This window comes from Cervus elaphus, chromosome 23 (assembly GCF_910594005.1).
Source record: "Cervus elaphus chromosome 23, mCerEla1.1, whole genome shotgun sequence".
Classification (NCBI taxonomy): domain Eukaryota; kingdom Metazoa; phylum Chordata; class Mammalia; order Artiodactyla; family Cervidae; genus Cervus; species Cervus elaphus.
In genome coordinates this window covers 54,070,236-54,090,278 of record NC_057837.1, presented here as the reverse complement: position 1 = coordinate 54,090,278, position 20,043 = coordinate 54,070,236, and the positions used below count along the sequence as shown (strand labels likewise).

Genomic DNA, 20,043 nt, shown 5'->3' with positions numbered 1-20,043 from the left:
GGCAGGCAGGATCTGAAAGCCACCACTGGACCTACCCCAGACTGCCACCCAGCCAACTGGGAAATCCGGCAGTGGTCCTCACTGATATTGTGGGGTGGGGTAGCGTGAGGATCACCCAGAGCAGGGAGCAGAGGGTCCTCGGAGGCCCAATGTAGAGATTTTGTGGGCCCAGCATAGGGGCTGAGGCCCCCTAGACCAGCCCCGAGGGGAAGCTTTTCTTCTGGCAAACCAGCGGACATAGGAAGGATGGAGTCACGGAGTCTGGAGTTGGGCTTCCTGTTCCTGGTCAGGCTGTGAATGGAGTGGAAGAAACTGTCCCAGCTCCTGGCACAGGGAGGGGATGTGGGGACCTCAAGTGGTGGTGACCAGCTCAGGCTTTTGAGCAGACCGGGACCTCTGGGGAGAGGGTGGCCTGAGCCCAGGATCTGTGCTGCGACCAGCCAGCTCTCCCCACTGCCCAGAACACTCTGCTCCTACCCTCCCCCACCTGACCCCTGGTCACCCTTCAGCTTCGGGGAGGAGCCACATCCATGCAGGCACATGACTCAGGGGTTTCCTGCCAGGAGGTCCATCAGAGAGAGCCCACTGTATACTGGGCCCCCCCAGGCCTCTACTCCCCTGCCATACCCAACTGGGATGGGATTGTCTAAATGTTTCTACAAATGATTTTAAAAGGTTTGATTTTCTATTTATTTCAAAGGCACATAAGTCCATGGTTAAAAACCTCACCTAGAACTTCCTCAGCAGTCCAGTGGTTAGGATTCAGTTCTTTCACTGCTGTAGCCCTGGGTTTTGATCCCTGATGGCGGGGAACTAAGATCCCCCAAGACACATGACACTGCCAAAAACAAACACACCTATCTGTGTACTCAAAGGAACAAGGTGGGAGGCAGGCCTTTCTAGCCTCGCTGACCCCGATGCACATGCACACCTGTGCAGGGACACCAAGAAGGAGGTGCCTGCAGGCAGGATCACCGGGTCAAAGGGCATGCATATTGGCCGCCTGCAAGGTGTTAGAACTGGCAGGTCACCCCCAGAAGAGGCCTGTGGATTCACCGGCAGGTAGACCTTCCCCCAGTTGGGAGTGGGGCCTTAAGGGTATAGGCCCTGAATTCAGGTGATCCCCCAGGCTGCAGCAAACAGCCCCACTGGGGTTGGACAGAACTCACCCAACAGCTGGCCTCCTGGGGCCTGCAAACAAAGACACCTGTTCACCCGAGGGGTGATGGAGGTGCCTGTGCTGGCATCGGCCACTCCCTGGTCCCCTTCTCACCTCAACTTGGGGCTCATGGCCTCCTTCCAGAAACCTCCTCCTCTGTACTTTCTCTGGGGCTGCTGCATACCTCATAAACCTGCTCTTTCTGCTCCTGGCTCCAGAGGAAACTTGACAGGCTTCCTGTGATTTACAGAACATCTTTGAAACCGCCTCTCTTCAAATGTCTCGTTGGGTCACTAATTCCCTAAGTGTTAACTGAGCACGACTACATGCCCTACATATATGGGGCTCTGGGGATAGAAGCAGTCCTTCCTCCTTGCCACCCCACCCCCTCGTGGGGGATACCTCACAGCCTGCAAAGTGCTGATTGGTTGATTATTCATTGAGGGGAAGGCTCAAGAGCAGAGATGCTGCCCCATGACCCAGAGGAGAGAGAGGTGAAGGTGAACAGAGCACCTTGGACCAGAGCTGAGATGGAGCCAGGAGGGGTGACTGCCTGGGGTCTGTCCCTGAATGGACTCAGGACAGGCAGACATTCACCAGCCAGGACTGGGAGCCAGGGCACAGAACTGGCTGCCCACCCACTGGAAGAGGAGCTCCCACAGTCTGGGTCATGCCCCTGTCCACTGCTGAGTGCTGGGAAGACAGCTCGGCGTAGAAGAGATGCACAATCTAACAGGTAGAGAGCAAATGAGTGAGATATAAGTGGTCTGGCTTCGTGGAGCCGCTAAGCCTCCCAGAAGCTAAAGCTTGCCCAGGCCATGCAGCTAATCCGTGGCCAGCTGGAGGCAACGCTGGGCTCTTCCCTTGGGTGGTGTTTGAGCTCCACGTGGTCAAGGGCCTCAGCAGCAAACCATCGTCTGTCCCCAGAGACAGTACCAGGTGGTGTGGGGCTCGGCTGTTTCTCAGGTATGATAGCAGGACTCACCCTATGCAGTGGTTGATATAATAGCAGGGAATATGTTGCTCTGCAGCATCCTCCCAACTCAGGACGCATCAACCTGGGCAGTGAGGTGATGCAGGCAAGCTCCCAGTCCTCTGGGGCTGCCATAGTGCTGGGCGAAACCTGGGCCCTTGTTTCAAAAGCCAGAAGAGCCTTCCCTTCCCTCTGCCATCTCTCTGTGACCCACAGTTTATTATTTATTATCTGCTGTTTAATGTTGAGGGGGGCTCACAGAGGGGACACAGACCCTGGTAGATACCTGGGGCCCATCCCTATTAATCAGTGTCCCCCTGTGTTCACCCCATCAGACCCCTCCTGAAGCAAGGAAGTGATGGTCACTGGTGGGGGGACAGGGGAGTGGGCAGCCAAGAATTGGTCCTAGAGGAAGGGCTGTTGGGAGACCCCAAGTCCCTGCCATGTGCCCCTGTGTCCCAGTGGATGGCACTTTGTTGTTGTTTAGTCGCTAAGTTGTGTCTGACTCTTCAGGACCCTATGGACTGCAGCACTCCAGGCTTCCCCATCCTTCACCATCTTCTAGAGTTTGCCCAAGTTGATGTCCACTGAATCGGTGATGTCATCCAACCATCTCATCCTCTGTTGCCCTCTTCTCTTTATGCCTTTTATCCTTCCCAGCATTAGGGTTTCTCCAATGAACCAGCTCTTCGCATCAGGTGTCCAAAGGATTGGAGCTTCAGCATCAGTCCTTCCAAAGAGTATTCAGGGTTGATTTCATTTGACTAGTTTGATTTCCTTGCCTTCTACAGGACTCTCAAGAGTTTTCTCCAGCACCACAGCTCGAAAGCATCAATCAGATGGCACTTTACAAAGCATACATTCAAAGACAGAAGTATTAAGACTGTCAAGATGGTGACCACAGAGCTTTAACCCCCAAGCGCCAGCTCATCTCAGTGTGGGTCAAATGCCTGAGGCCCCAGGACACCACAAGGACTCTCTACTAGAGGTCCACGGAGATCAGGGACCATGGGAGTAGTGTGGCCACAAAACGAGGGAAGGGGCAGCACCAGGAGAAGAAGCCAAGGGTCAGTGTGACAAGACCTAGCAAGACACATCAAGGGCTGCGGGTGGGCTGGGCGCCGAGGGAGGGCAGACAGCTGGGGCAGGAATGAGGGGCCAGCCTGGGGGAAGGGACTGGCACCAGGAGAGGTCCTAGGGGCAGGGGAGGAGAATCGCGCTGGACAGACAGCCCTCCTGTGTGAGAAAGGACACCCACAGCCTGCAGCAATTGTCCTGGGGCAGAGAAGGCCCTCTGCACAGCTCTCCAGACGTCTCATCACCCCCTTCTGTCTAGCGGCACATCCTGCTAAAATTCTGGGGAGTCCCTCCCCGCCCTCCCTGTGTTTGAGGGTGGGCACCTCACCTGGTCCCATCGACAGCCCAGTATAGTGGCTGGGCCCCCTGACGTGAGATGCTTCTCTGGCGGCTGAGCTGTGAGTGCAGGAGCTGTTGGTGGTCACTCACTGGATGTTCCGGACTCCGTGTTCCCGCCTTTCCCTCCCCTGGGGGGTGCCGCAGTCCACGCCCTCCCCGCCCCTACCCCGCGCCGGGCCTCCCAGCTCAGGTTCAGGGGCACCCGGGCTTGGGGAAGGGGCAGGAACGAGTCAGGCTAAGCTGTGCTGGGTCCTCTTCAGAGACAAGCTGGCCTCACACGCCCAGGAAACCGTCTGATTCCACAAGCCCAGGCGATGGGGACTGGGGCGCCTAGGCAGCCTGGAAGCTGTGGTCCAGACAGCCGCTCGCGGGCGGGGCCCACCTCAGCCAGCGGGGAGGTGCGCGGGTTTAGGCTGGCGGCCCTGGCGCTCACTTTCCCCCAGCGCCCCCTGCTGGTGACTTGCGGCTCTGCCTGCGACTCTCGCCGCAGGCCTGGAGTCACCGAGCCTGGCCCGGCGGCGGCTGCTGCGGTTGCACCAGCCCCAAGGCCCCGGAGCAGGGGTGCCTGGGCCAGAATCGTGCAGAAGCACACCCAACATCTGCGCCTTGCCCACCCCCTCTGGCTGCTTTCTGCATTGACCCCCAAATATAGCTCTTTCCCCCCAGTCTTGGTTCGGGGTCTGCTCTGGGGGGCTCCACCCCAGCCTCAGGTGTTAGGTGGGTTAGTGCACAGCACACTTTCCTAAAGGCGAGTTTAAAAAGCCATCCTCCACCCTCTCCCTCCCCCTCCTTCCATCCTCCCCTTTCCCCCAACCCTGTCCTCCACAAGGAGTCGGGTCCAGGTGGGGCATGCCCCGCCATGTGGGGTCTGTCTACAGAGGCTCTGAGACTGAGTGTAGGTGGGGAAGGTAGGGGCCCCTGCCCAGGTTTCCAGCCCACACCTGCTCTGCCGTACTTGCCTGGTACCCTGTGGTGACCTGGAGTTCTGGCTCTGTGGCCACAGGTCAGGTGGTGCCTGGGACAGCCAGGTTCCCAGACCCTCGAGTCAGGAACTCATGCAGCTCTTTTCTCAGCCAGGAGAGAGGTGGGGTTGGGGTGCAGAGATGGGCCCCCACTCCCCTTTCCCAGAGGAGTCTGTGGTGCCCCTAGCCAGGTCAGCAGGCCCAGCATCCCAGCACTGTCTCCTGGAAACTGAGGAGCCTGGAGGGAGGCCCAAGGCCTGGACCTGACCGAGCTTGACAAGCACCCTCCCCTGCTTGGTGCTGACTCAGGTCTGGGCCTCGGAAGCCTCATTCCAGGGGAATAAGTCCAGTAGGCCTACCCACCACCCACATGGCCCTGGCCCCCGCCGTCCTGAAGGAAAGCCAGAGCACGTTCAAATAGCTGCATGGACTTTTTCCGTGTAAGTTTTCTCAGGTGGGCATGTGGCTCTCGGGGAGACAGGTGCTGTGATGATGCTGGTCTGGTTGCCACCATTCTTGCCTGGCCTTCCCAAGCCAGGCCCCATCAAGATGGGGGGACCCCTAAGCTGGGGATATTCCTCTTCAACCCCAGCTGGTTCTGAATCTTTTTTTGGTTTTTTTTGGTTCTGAATCTTTTGAGGAGAGTAGGGGTGTGGTCTGACTCCAGGAGCAAATTGTATGGGGTCTTGGATCATCTCTGGGCTTCTGTCTCTAAACAGGTTGGGGTGACCTACCCACCTTCTCCCTTCTGGCATCATCCTGCTTGGGGAGATTTCATTGTAAAGAAGTGAAATGCACCCCTCTCCCCCGCAAGACTGTCGGGGGAGCCATCCGAGGCATTGGCCAATACTCATTCATGTTTAAAAACTGACATACAAAAAGAAAAAAAGAAGCCAAAATCAAAACCACCCCATTGAAAGTGTTAGTTGCTCAGTCATGTCCAACTCTTTGTGACCCCATGGACTGTAGTCTACCAGGCTCCTCTGTCCATGGGATTCTCCAGGCAAGAATACTAGAGTAGGTAGCCATTCACTTCTCCAGGGATTTTTCCCAACTCAGGGATCGAACCTGGGTCTTCTGCATTGCAGGCAGATTCTTTACCACCTGATCCACCCATCAAAAACAAAAACAAAAAAAACTCAGTATGTGCCCATTAAAAAAAAAAAGCTGGCATACAGCATTAAGTGAGGAAAAGGGGCAAACACACAAGAGCATGTCTGAAAGAAAACAGCAAAACAGTAACAGCAGAATCCTCGCAGTGGAGGGGAGGCTGACAGCTTTTTTCTATTGCTTCTTTTGAAATAATTGTAAATTCCCAGAGAGTTGCAAAGAAACATGCAGGGCTGCAGGGAACTCCGGCCCAAGCAGCTGTCAGACAAGGTCCATTCTGGAAACCAGCCGTGGTGGTGCCAGAGCTGGTTCAGATGATGACTTCTATTTTCTTCATGCTTTCAGTATTTTCGAAATTTCTGGAACAAGGGTATGATTGTTATTTTTAGCTCCTGATTTCTTTCTATTTAATTGAATAAATAAGACTTGAATAACTCCTTGTATTGAGAATTTCAACCATGGATGCAAACAAGCGAAGAGACCAAGGCTGGTCCTCCTCTGAGATGCCCACGGCTCTGCTTGTGACCCTCTCAGCCCCTCGTCTGTGTAGCCCCACACTTGGATGTACTTGCAGAAATACTTGCTTCCTGGTGTGTGTACAGTATTGGGGGGGGTTCCCTCAGCTCAGGTACTGCGGCCCCCCCTTCCTGGGGAGAGCCCACCATGGGGTGGGTGGCGCCTGGAGAATGCTTGTTTGGAATTTTCAGAAGTATGGGAGCTTGTTTCTCCTCTCCCAGCCCCCAAACTTCAGGATCCGAGGGAACAGACTGTAGACATGCCTCTGGGGGGTCGCTGCCCTTGCTGGCAGTCCATCTCAGAGGGTTCTCAGACTGGCCAGTCCCCACCTCCAGAGGGTTCAGAGCAAACCTGGGGAGTGTGATATCCCTGCTGAGATAGGAGTGGTTGGAGAGCCAGCACCTGGGAACCCTGGTCCTCCTCCCCATTCACCGAAGGGTGGGAGTGGGCAGGGCAGAGGGCTGTCCCAACGTGGGCACTCACTCCTGAGTTTTGCTGGAGTGACTAGACGTAGTGATGTTTCCACACAGGCTGGGGAGCTGGAGTAGAGAGGGCGAGGACCAGGATCCTGAGGCATCTCGCTGGGAGGTCCCAGTTGGGGCCCATGTGTCCTGGGAGACTCAGCCCACCTTTTCCAGTTGCCCGCTCACCCCTCATCCCATGGTCCACCAACCAGGATGGGCAGCCCAGGCCCAGGAGCCCGTGAGGGGTACAGGTGCCCGGCCACATGCTTCACTAGGGTTTCCTGCAGGTAAACCCGGAGCCCAGAGCCAAGCCGCTGGGCAGCTGCAGGGAACCAGGTGGCTCAGGCTGGGGAGAGGATTCCTAGGACTCCATGGGACCCTGGCCACATGGGGCTGAGCGGCTGGTGCAGCCAGGATGCCTATGGGGTCCCCTTGAGGGTGAGACTGCAGCCCCCCTCCCAGGAATAGGATGCAGGCCCGGGCTCTGGGCTCCTTGGTCTGTGTTGGGTTCATGCAGCTCCATGCCCAGTGTGGTGGTGGTGGTTTGAGGGTCGCTCGGGGACATGGTAGGGCTGCAGGCCTGGGTGAGAACACCCCTCCATCCACCCTCTTTGTGACCCTCACTGTGCCTGGCCCACCCTGCCAGTCCAGCACTGGGGCCGGTGATCCCCTCCTCCCCCACCCTTATCAGGGTCCCACAGAGCCTGTTCCCCTTTGCCCTGCTCTAGGGAGCAGGGAGGAGGTTTGTGCTCTGGGGAGGGGGCTGTGGGGGGCAGGGCCCACACCCTATCTGGTCTTCCTCTTTGTTCCTTCCACCCTGGAGCCTTCCTGTCCTTGGGACCCTGCTCTGCCCACCGGGGTTACAGTCCTTCTCATCTTCCCTCACTGGTGGGTTTGGGTACACTGGGGCCCTTGAACCTGGGCTCTGACCAGGACTGAGGGCAGCCCACCCAGAGAAGGGGGACCCCCATGTGGCCAATGGCTTTTACTTGAGCCTGGAGCCACCCGGGGGCCCCCAGACCAGAAGCTGGGGCTCCCTGGGCTAGCTGGGCACACACCTAGCAGGGAGGAGGCAGGCAGGGGGGCCAGGCTCAGAGAGGGGTGGTTTGGTCACCCCTGATGACTGGAGGTACAGGGACCTGGACTTGTGGCCCCTGGTGGCTGGGCCACAGTGCCTCAGGGATGCAGTTCAAATGGGAAGACTGACCTTACTGTGTGTGGCTCCCTCTCTGGATCCCTCGGCGGCTAAGGCTGAGGGAGGAGACAGAACCTTCAAGACCCAAGGGCAGGAGCCGCTGCATGGCCTGCTGAGGGTCTCCTGCCCAGCTGGACCAGGCACAGGGATGGCTTGGGCCCCTTTGGGCTCCAGGGTTCTGAGAACATCCAGGCAATCCACTCCAGAACCCAGGCCTAGCCCTTCACTAGGCGCCCCTGGGTCCGTGGCTGCCCCACGTCCATGTAGTGGGCGCTGCCCTCCCCTCCCCAGGCAGCACGGACTGTCACCTGGAACCTTCTGCTTTCAGAGGCCCCCTGGCTCCCAGCCCAGAAACCAGGAGCGTAACCCGAGCATAACAGGGAGCATGAGCCACCCCTGCCCCTCCCCCACTAAGGTCCCAGAGCCAGTGCCAGCCCTCTGCCACCTTGGAAGGGGTCTCTGTGCTCTAGTCCCTCCCCTTGTGCCAAGAGACCCTCCCCTGCCCTGCAGAGCAGAGTGAGAACCACCGCCCCCACCGTGGGGGCTTTGTTGCTGAGGTCCCCGCCAGGGGCCCCGTGACACAGTCCCGCTGCAACAAGCATGTGACACAGGCTGCCACGCTGGTCCCTTCCAGAAAGTGGCGGGCCCCAAAGGCCGCTGGTTGCTCCCCCACCCAGGGCATCTGGGGGGCAGGACTGTAGCTGCCCTACTGTTGGGAGTAAAGGCCACTGCTGTCCCCCAGCAAGACACAGGGGTCAGGAAGCTGGGGCGAGCTGGCTGGGCAGATTCCAGAACTGACCGCCCAGGGCCGTCACTCGTTGGAACTCGTCGGAGCTGCTATCTTCGCTATGGGGCCTGAGGACAGGACCAAGTGCTGGTGCTATGGCCCAGAGCCAAGCCACTGGGCAGCTGGTGGCCACCCCACTCGGGGGCAACATGGACCCCACTCTCTGTGCAACCCCCCCCGGGGCCAGGGCACTGACAGTGCCCTGTCCTGGGGAGGCCGGGACCACACGGATGGGCAGATCCTGGGCCAGCTGCGCCCCCTGGCAGAGGAGGAGGAGGAAGATGGCGCTGCCCTGGCCCCGAGGCCTGCCTTCCCCGGGATGGGCTCAGAGGAGCTGCGGCTGGCCTCCTTCTACGACTGGCCGCTGAACGCCGTGGTGCCGCCAGAGCTGCTGGCCGCTGCTGGCTTCTTCCATACCGGTGAGTCCCGGGGGTCCCCACGGCCCTTCTATGCCTGCTCCCTGCCCTGCAGTCTCTCTTGTGCTTCAGACCTGGGGAGATGCCAGAATAGCACAGAGCAGTTAGACCTGTGCTGGGGAGGACAGTGTTGGTGTCAGAGGTGCCAGGAGGAGGAACGGGAGGTGTGGGGATATCCACCAGCCCTGAGGTCCAGGGAGAGCTCTCAGAGGGCTGGTGGTGTGGGTTACCTGTAGCAGCCCCCAATCTGTGGTCTCTGCTCCAAATTTGCTGATTGTAGGGGGTGAGGCAGGGGTGACGGCCACGGGGGTAGAGAGATGAGGTCCCTGTTCCCACTTAGGGAGTTTTGAGCCCTTAAAACTAAGCCTGGACGCACACAATCCCTCTTCTTTACATCACTGGGAATCCATCCTAAGAGGGGGCATCCTAAGGTGGGGCAGAGGTGCAGGGTGGGGGGCACCAGGGCTCCCCACACCTTCCCCCCCATCCCCTTCCCCAACACGCACCTGGATCCTGGCAAGTGCCCCAAGCATGGTACCCCCCCCATCCCACCTTTGAGAAACGGGGTGCATGTGAATTCCAAGGAGAATGCCAGGCAAAGTGATGGCCAAGGCCAGTGGGAGCCCCCAAGGCTCACAAATAACCCCAGAGAGCCCTGCCCTAGAAGGAAGGGCCACCTGGGAGCCCTGACCCCAGCCCCGGGGGGAAGAAACCCCTGGCCATACAAGGGACCTAGTGTGGTCAAGACCAGTGTCTCTGCCCCACCTCAGGCCAGCAGGACAAGGTGAGGTGCTTCTTCTGCTACGGGGGTCTGCAGAGCTGGGAGCGAGGCGACGACCCCTGGACAGAGCACGCCAGATGGTTCCCCAGGTACCACCTCCCCTCCCCAGTCCCAGGGTGTCTCGGGGACTGAGGTGGGGGTACTATCCGGGGACAGCACTTCTATTTCTCCCTTGATGTTCAAGACTGTCTTCAAAACAGCTTCCCAGCAAGTCCACCACCGGGACTGGGGTGGGGGAAGCAGGGGTCCCTGGGCTCGACCTGGACAGTGCAGGGTCCTCGGACAGCCCAAGCCTACTGCCCATAGGGCCTCTGAACCCGCTTTCCTCAGGTGTGAATTCCTGCTCCGGACAAAAGGAAGAGACTTTGTCTGCAGGGTCCAGGAGTCCTGTTGCTGCTCACCGGGCTCCTGGGTGAGTCCTTCCTGCCCTTAGGGCTTCGGGGGGTGGTGGTGAGGGGCCTGCCCGACCCCTGCTCCTCCTCCTGCTCAGGGCACATGGGTTCTCTGACTCCTTCCAGGACCGGTCGGAGGAACCAGAAGATGCGGGTCCTGCCACTCCCTCAGGTGAGCCGGGATGCGCAGCCTGTGCTAGCTCCCTTGGGCATCTCTGGCCCACACCATGGCCGGCTCACTGGGTGTACCCCCTGCAGGACAGCAGGGCAAGTGAAGGCCGCTTGGCCGGACCTGAGGGTGTGCTGCTTGGGCTTGCTTCACCAGGGGCTTCACACAGGCACTGCGTGTGTGTCCAGGGCTCCAGGGAGACCAAAACTGTCCCCTGCTACCCCTGAACTGGCTGCCATGGGCATGGCCAGTCCTGAGATTGGCAGAGGGGCATAGCGGGAAAGGCTGCCATCAGCGAACTGTGCCTGAGAGCTGACCGGTCGCTGCCTCCATCACACGGAGAGGCCGGCCCTCTGCCCTCTGTCGGTGCCCAGGGTCTGAGGGGCTCCAGGCTTGGGTCCGAACTGTGCTACCTGAGCCTCAGTGCCCTGAGCCATGAAGTGGGCCTGGTGCCAACCTCACTTGGGATCAAACAAGAGTCTGTGTGCCACCCTGGGAGCAGTACCCGGCTCTTAGTCAGCTTTGGTGATCAGGTTTACATCTTCCCTGTAACGTGGCACCTCTGACAAAGGCCCTGGGAACACAGCTCTGGACGCAGAGGCAGCGGCCGTGATGGCGCCAGGGCTCCTTGTAATGACGACGTGGCCCTGGTGACAGGCCACAGTGGCCGCTGCTGCCTCTGCTGGGACCCTGAGGCCATAGCCCCTGCCTGCGCTTGGCCCAGCACCCCTCGTTCTGCCTTGCAGATGTGGGGGGTGGCCAGGAGTGGCCGGCGTGGAGCCAGTGCCCAGCAGTACAGGCCGTGCTTCGCATGGGCTTCAGGCCAGGCCAAGTGCAAGGGCTGCTGCAGCGCAAGTACCACCGGGTGATGCCTACCGGCATGTCCACGTCGCAGCTGGTAGCCGACCTGCTCCAGGAAGAGGATGGGGGCCGGGTGGTGGGGGCCAGAGGTATGTTCCTGTCTCTGGGCCCACCTCTCCTTCCTTATTCCCTCTGGGCACAGATGCCCCTGCTGCCCCCGGGTGCCGGGCACACAGCGTCCATCACCACTGAACAAGGGGCTGGATGGGCAGAGTCCTGGTGGAAAGTGAACTCTAGGACACTGGTGCGCTGCGGGCGGGGGAGCTGGGGCTAGACCCTGCCTGTGGCTTGTTGGCTGGGGGCCAGGCCTCAGGTCCCCTGGGAACCTCACGTCTGTTCTAACTGCCCACAGCTCCTGTCCCCCCAGGGCCTGAGCTGCTCACACCCAGAATAGAGGCTCAGGTGGAGAGTGCCCTGGAGTCAGGTGAGGGTGAGAGCCATCTGGGGTCGGGTGGGGCTAGCCCTCCTGCATTCCACGGTGGGGGTGGGCACTCCCTGTTTGGCCTGCCTTGCCCCTCAGCCAGTACAGAGGGCAGAGGTCAAGGTGTGGGCACGGTATCACAGGTCCCCCCGGGGGAGAACCAGGAGGAGCGCAGGATGCAGAGGAGCAGCTGCGGCGCCTTCGGGAGGAGCGGACATGCAGGGTGTGCCTGGACCACACCGTGGGCGTCGTCTTCGTGCCCTGCGGTCACCTGGCCTGTGCTGAGTGCGCACCCAGCCTGCAGCAGTGCCCCATCTGCAGGGCCCCCATCCGCAGCTGCGTGCGCACCTTCCTGTCCTAGGCCAGGTGAGCGTGCAGCTCCTGTGGTCCTGACTTGGGGTCGCCTGTGGGGATGGGGGTGGCAGGAGGCAGCACCTCCATCCCCACTCCCTGGCCCCGGCAGACAATGCAGGTCAACCCCATGCCTTCCCCTGATGCTCAGAGACTTGCTCTCAGTCTGACACACCACCCCAGGGCGCCATGACCACTCTGCTTGGGCACCTGTCTGCCTTGGTTTTCCTAGTGGTTGAGGGGATAAAGCCTCTTGTCCAGCTGGGCATACAGGGTGGCAGCCAGGCCAAGGGGAGGACCGTCTTGGAGGCACGTGGAGAAAAGCAGGATGCCCTTGTCAGGAGGAAGGGCAGGGGTCTTCCTGAGCACAAGACCCTGACGGGGATCTCAAGCTGGGAGCCGAGGCCTGATGGAAATGCACAGTGGGTGGGGGAGGGGTCCATGTTCATGGGGGGCAGGAGCCATGACCCTCCAGGGTTCCCAAAGGCCACTGAGCCCCAAGATCTCTCCAAGAATCTTCCGGTGGGGGAGAAGCGGCAGGGAAGGGAACTCCCTGGGGGCTGAGAGACCCCAGCTGCATGGAGAAGCATGTGGAGCTGTGGACTCAGCCCTTCTCCCTTCCAGGAGCTGTGAGCTGAGGCGCCCTGAACTGGCATCCACCACTGACCAGTCCTGTGTGGAAGATGCAGCTGCGGGCGGCTTGGCGTGGGGAGGTGGGGGCTGCTTTACCTAAGCATGGATGCTTCAGAAGAGTCAAAATAAAGCATGGGTTTTCCCTGGACAGTGCCCAGCAGCCTCTGTTCCAGAACCGCCAGTGCCCTCCCCTCCACCCAGCCTCCTCCCCTCCACCCTGTCCCCTCCCCTCTTGCCTCGCCTCACCAGCAGGGCAGCACAACCGGTCAGGTCCATTCCAGGCCATTCCCGCCTCTCCTTACCCTCCCCATTTCTTGTGCTATCTTTTCAATGTTTTAAGACTTTTAGAATGGACTGGCCTGGGCTGCTTCTGAAACTGAAATTGCAATTGTCCACCAAGTCTGGCAGGGCCGGTGATCTGGAGGCAGGTTCCTCTCTCCTCCACTGGTGGGCACCTTGGGATGCGCTAGGACGGTTGCACCTTGGGTGCTTGGACAGTGTCCTCCACTTGTCACCAGGCAGCCCCTGCCCTGTAGGCTCCTGGGCAAGCCCAGCCCCCACTCTGGGGGTCCCACCAGCCGCAGCACCTGTGGCCCTAACCCTAACTCCCACAGGGCTTGGTGGGGTCACCGTGTGCTCACACTGACCCTTGTGCTGGGGTCACACTCGCCCCATCTTGCAGTCCCCTTGGCCAGCCCCTCCCCCTAGCATGGGTGTGTGCAGCCTTTGGGGGTCTGGCTGCCCTGGGGAAGGCACCTGAGGGAGGGGGCTCCTTGAACAGCCACCCCAGGTATGCCGTGGATGAAGTGCGACTCAGTACTACCGAGGCCAGCAATGAGGTTTTCTCTCGTGTCTTTTTTTTTTTCTCTTTAGAAAAAGGGAGCAACAAATTCCTCAGAGGTTGCAGCCATCCCCAGCCTGGCACTGGCCTTGCCACCCTGGTTCACATACAGTTACTAGACCCTGCGGCACCTGCAGGGCCATGGGGGTGGGAGGGTCCGCTGCCGGGAGTCTCCTGTCATCCACGATGGGTCACAGGCTGGAGGTCACAGGGGCGGGATGGCTGCTCTTCACTTAGGCGGGCCTGTGGAAGTGAGGTGAGGCGTGGGCAAGGTCAGAGATGAGGAAGAAAGGTGCTGCCATGTGGACAAAACCCAAGAAGGGGAGTGTGTCCTGGCCTTGAGTGGGGTGGGGGAGGGGCTGGACTTCAGCCAGGCCCGCCCTGGACTGGATGGGGCTCCCCATGCAGGCAGCTGGGGGCCTTGTCCCTGCAGAGCTGACTTTGGCTGCAGACACCTCATTCAGGTTTGAGCCAGGGGGCTGGGAGTGAGGTGAGAGGCTCACCCTGGGTTCTCCTGGCCACCCCAGCTCCACGGCTGGAGGGAAAACCCAAAAGCCTGTCCAGGCTGGCCAGCTCTCCCAGCCTGTGTGCCCTGGGTCATCGACTCCCACATATGCTGCCCTGGCCCAGAGGCCTGAGCTGGGTCTCTGCCCCATCATGGGACCTGAACACCTGCTGCCTCTGATGGCCCTTGGCTGACATGGGGCCTCACTTACAGGGTAGAAGGGCTGGGGGCTGCCAAGAGGGCCAAGGTGCCCAGGGGATGGTTGCACGCGTGGTCCTGAAGGGGAAGCTTGTCTCCATGGGCCTGGGGAGGACAGAGGAGGCACAGCTTTAGCAGTGGGGCTATCAGCCGCCTCTTCTGACTCCACTTTGAGGATTCCATGTGGGACAGGGCCCATGGCAAAGGCCATTTCAGCGGAGGAAGGTCAACAGTGCAGGCACCCCCACTAGAGCGCTGGGGGCTGCAGGGCTGTGCACATTGCGTTACAAGAGGGAAGAAGTCTGATCCTCCGAAAAGAGAAAACACTACATATTTCCTGCCACAGGAGACTTCCCCAGTGGTCCAGTGGTTAAGAATCCACCCTGCAACACAGGGGACGCGGGTTCAATCCCTGGTGGGAGAGCTAAGATCCCACATGCCCTGGAGCAATTAAACTGTGCACCACAATTGCTGAGCCCGCGCACAGAAGATCCTGCATGAGGACACGAAGACCCCTCTGCCGCAGCTCAGACCCGACGCAGCCAAATACATAAATTTCCTGCCACAGGGAGACCCAGGGAAATCAGCAGGACATTCTCCTCGGTGGGGGCCTCTCAGTGTCCCCTCAGCCTCTGTACCCCACACTCAGCCCAGAGTCAGCCCGGAGCAGATCTCAGGAAAGTGGGGGATGGACAAACAGATGGATGATGGATGGACAGACAGACAGATGGCTGGTGAGGTCTCCCCCAGGAGAGGAGCCTGGCGGCTGTGCACTCTGGGGTGGCCAGGCCAGTGGGCAGGCTCTGCAGCCGTACTTAAAGGATGCCTGCTCGCACTAGAGGTTGGAAGGCTTTTCATTGACGTGGTAGAGAGGAAATGGGTCAAATCCACTAATGAAATCAACTGAAACAAACCAAGACCCAAATAAAACAACCCAAATGATGGACAAGATGGCACAGCAGAGAAGTTCCCTAGTGCAAACACTCAGGTGATGACACAGCAGCAGGAGTGGCCCAGACTGGAGGGTAGGGGGCGGGTTTCCCACTAGGTGAAGGGTTTCACAGGACACTGGCCTCTCAGGAGGGGGCTGCCCCTTGCCCTGCTGGGCTCCCCCAGTCCTGGTGCCTCAAAGCTGTGACTGCACTGTGCGTGGGCGACCAGGGCCCGCTGGGCAAAGCTGAACCCCAGGGCTGGCTCCCGACCTAAAACATTTTAATGTAACCAATACAGGAAGCCCCTTCTGCTTCCTCCCAGTTGACTGTGGGGTGAGCGATGGTTTGGGGCCACCGGACACCAGGGGGCAGGATAACTGGAGGCCCGTCCCTGAGCAAATCTGGTTTCAGAGGACACTCTGCCCACCCACTCTATGGCCACCTGACCTCTAGGGACAGAGGCTCTGAATTGTGCTTCAGATCTAGAGAAGTTTCTGCCCACAGGAGCCCTGGGCCCCCTGGGTGCACCCAGCTCCTCTCATCCTGGCGAGACCCCATCAGAGCCTGCGGTGGTCAGGTCAGCAAGAACACCTGAGTGTTCATGCTGCAAATCAGAGGAAAGTTGAGAGCATTCTCAGATGGGGGATGTGCCTGCACTTCTCAAATTTGTCCCCCCAGCACTGGGGCCTGAAATGGGGCCAGCTGCCCACTGCAAGGGGGAGCGAGAGGGTTTTTCCTCTGCCAGTCAGAGCTCAGCCTTCTGCGTGCAACAGCTGTAGGGACTGCGGGGCCAGCCCTGCAGTACAGGAACCCTCAGACCATGGGAGCTTGGGGTGTGCTGACCCCTGGTGCCTACAGCCCAGGACCTCCCCATCTCTGTGTAAGCCAGCCAGGACTTGGGGACCCATTTAAGAGGCCAGCTCTCAGGCCTCTGTGGCCAGCCTGCAGCTTCTCTTCTCCTCCCCCTGGCGGGGCTGGCAGATTGGTATTGGGATTCTGCAGGAGGCTGGTGGTCACACACTTGCAGCTGTCCTCCTCCTTGGTGGTCACACTGACCACGTGGCAGGCACAGATGAAGCCCACAGGCTGAAAGACATGGGGAGGTCCCTCAGACTGAAGCCCTGGGAGATGCATTCACATCTTCATGGGACATGGACCTCAGTGCGTCCTAACCATGTGGCCACCGCCTGCTGGCCTCCTCATCTGTAACTCCGAACAAGCAGGGTGATCTGCCAGCCTCCTCAGCTATGGAGTTCCAGACGGTGTCCACTCCCCAGTGGAGCTTGCACATGCATCCCTGTGGGCAAGGGCTGAGAGGGGCGAGGGCAGTCAGTGGACGAGTGAGTCAGGAAGGTGATCAAGCCTCTGCTTGAACGAGGGGTAAGATGCAGAGAGATGCTCTGGGAGGCACATGGCCACAGCCAGGATGTCCCCTGAGCTGACACCCCATTACAGCCAGGCCATCCTCCCTGGGGCCTCTCACTGTAAACAATGACTGGATTTCTTCCCCTGGGAGCCACAGTAGAGAAGCTTCAAGTCAGCCAAGTTCACAGTCTGCACAACAGCACAGGGGAGACAGACTGAGGACTTGGTGCAACAGGCAATTCTGCGCAGAGTGGGTTGGGCAGGCTGCTGCCCTGCAGGTGGTGAGGGCTTGGCGGGATACAAGTTCATCAGCTGGGCTCCTCAAAGGATGCTCAGACTTCAGGGCAAAGAGGGCAGACCTGTGTTCAATCCCCACACACCCCCGGGCACCAGGGCCACTGCAGGAGACAGGGCTCCAGCTAAGATGGGACAAGGCCAGCACCACCCAAGCCTGGGCAATGGTAAGCATGGGATGGAGAGGGGAGGAGTTCCCCCACGCTTGGTGTATATCTGTCTTGCTGGGACCTTGACTGATCAGCGGAACAAGCAGAAAGGAGGTTTCAGAGAGGGTGGTGGGGTCTGTCTATGGGACAATCACAGCGGGGGGTGGGGGGAGGGACATGAAGGCGGCCAGCAGTACAGCTTTAGGAGCAAGGGCCACAGGAAGGAGAGGCTGCCTTCTGTCATCAGTGGTGAGACCTCAGGGGGTAGCTTAACCTTTGTGTCTTATCTCTTCATGCAATACAGCCCAACAGCTTCCCTCGATGCCCCCATGTGCCTCGAAGGAGGAGCTGGAGCTCGAAGGGCTCAGAAGCGCATCCTCCCAGACGGCAGGCCAGGGGTGTCTGCTGTCTATCTGCTTGCCATCGAAAGGCAAACCTAGCTGCCATTCCCAACAGCCTCGCCTGAGAGCTGGCCAAGGTGCTGAAAACCTCGTCACTGCAGCCCTGCTCCTCCTCGGCGGGCAGGCGGGGCGCTGGGGGAGGCCACCCCGTCTTCCACATGTCTGCCCTCCCAATGGCCCTCCTGTCCCACCTCGGGATCCTGCCCAGCTCCTCCATGGGGCTCTTGGACCTGCCATCCTCGCCCCCCAGCACCGGCCGACAGTGCAGTCAAGGATCTGTGTCTCCTGGATCCTCAAGAGCAAACAGCAGAGCACTGACTGGTATTTAGAGACTGGCATTTCACTGAAGACCTTCTGTATAGCACAGGGAACTCTACTCAACATTGTGTAATGACATACTCAGGAAAAGAATCTGAAAAAGAAAAGACATACCTATGTGTATAACTGAACCATCTTGCTCTACACCATAAACCAATGCAACATTGTACATCAACTATGTGTATGCGTGCTAACTCACTTCAGCCATGTCTGACCCTTTGTGACACTATGGACTGTAACTCACCAGCCTCCTCTGTCCATGGGATTCTCCAGGCTATACATCAACAAAAAACTAAATTTTAAAAAGGAGGCTTCCCTGGTGACTCAGTGGTAAAGAATTCACCTGCCAATGCAGGAGACATGAGCTTGACCCCTGGTCTGGGAAGATTCCCCCTGAGGGAGGGGCAGCTCCGTGTCCTTGGGGCAGCATCCAGGTGTCCCAAAGGTTGATTCCCTGCAGGTCCTGGGAGAGCAACAGGAGAGGGAGCCCTGGATGCTCACGAGGCACCCAAACTGTCCTGTTTTCTCTGCCAGGGAAGGCCCTAGACTTGGAATTCAGTTTCCAATGTCAGCTGCTGGTGCAGAGCATCCATGTTGTAAACCCAACATCCACCCAGACACTCTGCTCTTGACCCACTATGTGAACCAGGGAGTCAGGAGCCTCCAAGTCTGACCAGCGACCTCTGATGGCCACATCTGTCCTGCCTCAAGCCCTGGAGTCAGCCCAGGTTGCCTGGCACTGGCTCAGCCTGCTCCCGGCCCTTCCCATCAAATCACTTCCCTGGGGCTGCGGACAAAATACTCCATACTCAATTACCTTTGATTTTCAGATACACAGTAAAACTGTTTTTATTATAAGTATGCCCCAAACATAACATGGAACACGCTTACACTAAAACTTGCTGTTTATCTGAAATTCAACTTTAACTGGGCATTATGTATTTTTATTTGGAGAATCCACACTACTACTCTCAACACTGCAGGAGGAGAAAGCAGCCAGTGTTCAGGCCAGGTTGGGGTTCCCCTGCTACCCCTGGCTCCAGGACCCACCGTCGGGCATGGAAACAGAGTCTCTGACTTGGAGGAGCCCATTGGGAAGCTCTCAGGGCTCCTCACCTGTCATGCTGCCTATGGGGTAGGGTGAGGGCTGCAGAAGCCTTCATCTCAATGCCCCTCGTGGAGGGTTCCATACGTCTGCCTGGCCCCACAGCATCCTCAGAAGCTTCAGGTTCTGTCTCCTCGGCTCATCCTCATGCCAACCCTGGGGTCAGAGTTGGTCCTGAGCCCACTTCACAGAGCAGGTGGCCCAGGCCACAGAGGAGGGGGTGGTGGTGTGGTTCCTTAACCTCTCAGCAGGGATGGGGTGAGGAGGGGCTTCCTGCCTTGGCAGAGGCCATGGTGCACCCCCCCCCACCTTCCCTCCCCCATGCTCACTGCCAGCAGGGTCTGCAGGGCGCTGTGCAGGGCCTCTGTGTGGCATGCTCCAGGATGGCTGTCTGTCCAGAGGACCCAGGCCAGCCGCTGTTTCCTTGTGCGTACAGCGCAGGCCATGCTCACACCACCAGGACCGCTGCCAGGAGAGGTTGAGGTCAGGAGGTCACTGGCCTCCTGAGGAGAGGAGGTGGGACCGACCGGGTGAGTGCCAGGGACACTACCAGCCTGCCCCTCCACAGCAGTGCAGATGGGCTCCCTGAGCAGGGCAAGGGGTTTGCTGTTGGGGACAGGGGCACCAAGGCCCTCCCAGCCTTTCCCTGCAGGGAAGGCCTTACTGTGCTTGCCATGGACCCCAGCTCACATCCTCTCCTGCAGGAAGACCTCGCTGCCCAGGACACACTCTTGCTGTGCCCTGGGCCCCTCCTTCGCATCTCTGGCCAATGCTGCCATTTCAGGTATGTTGGAACTAACATCTGTCCCCCCACTGCTGTCCAGGTGTGGTCCCACGAAGCAGGGGCCCTCTGCCCCACTGCCTACCATGCTGCCCACCCCATTCCTGGCTCTTAAGACTCCCCTCTGAGCTTTGGGCAAGGATGAAACACAGCACTTCATGTGACATGCTCCAATGAGCTGCATAGGCAGGATTCGCTCACATGGATACTCCCAGCAGAACACAGCCTAGATGAGTTGTCCCCCAGCCCATAGACGGATCAGGGGCTTTATCAGTACTTGAAGGAGCAGTTGAGAGGGTGGGCAGGAGGACGGCATCCTGTCTGTCTGACCACCCGGGTGGTGTTCCCACCTGCATCCCTCTGCAAAGGCTAGTCTCTCTGCTCCTGCTCCCCAGCCTTGACTCTCCTTCCAGGTGCTGCCCAGGCTCCCAGGCCCCCTCCTCCAGAAAGCCTTCCCTGGTGCACCTCCTCCCAGCTGGAGACCACCTGCCCACCAATACCCACAACCCCTCATCCATCCATCAGATCACTGGTCTTTCTCCAAACCT

General features: G+C 59.2%; 1 protein-coding gene across 1 annotated transcript; it reads left to right on the top strand.

Annotated features, from left to right (window-relative positions):
• The first annotated feature begins 8,643 nt into the window (after positions 1–8,643).
• Positions 8,644–11,983, top strand: BIRC7 (baculoviral IAP repeat containing 7). The gene is made up of 6 exons (XM_043885061.1): positions 8,644–9,001; positions 9,769–9,868; positions 10,110–10,191; positions 10,298–10,343; positions 11,554–11,625; positions 11,790–11,983. The coding sequence occupies exons 1-6, from the start codon at positions 8,644–8,646 to the stop codon at positions 11,981–11,983; spliced, it is 852 nt and encodes a 283-aa protein (XP_043740996.1).
• Positions 11,984–20,043: the final 8,060 nt, after the last annotated feature.

What these genes read in the sequence shown, in the direction of transcription:
- BIRC7 (XM_043885061.1), top strand. Translation starts at nt 8,644, where the DNA reads ATGGGGCCTGAGGACAGGACCAAGTGCTGGTGCTATGGCCCAGAGCCA. An exon ending in GGGTCCTGCCACTCCCTCAG is followed by an intron (nt 10,344 to 11,553) that starts GTGAGCCGGGAT and finishes AACTGCCCACAG; the next exon opens with CTCCTGTCCCCCCAGGGCCT. An exon ending in GGAGAGTGCCCTGGAGTCAG is followed by an intron (nt 11,626 to 11,789) that starts GTGAGGGTGAGA and finishes GAGAACCAGGAG; the next exon opens with GAGCGCAGGATGCAGAGGAG.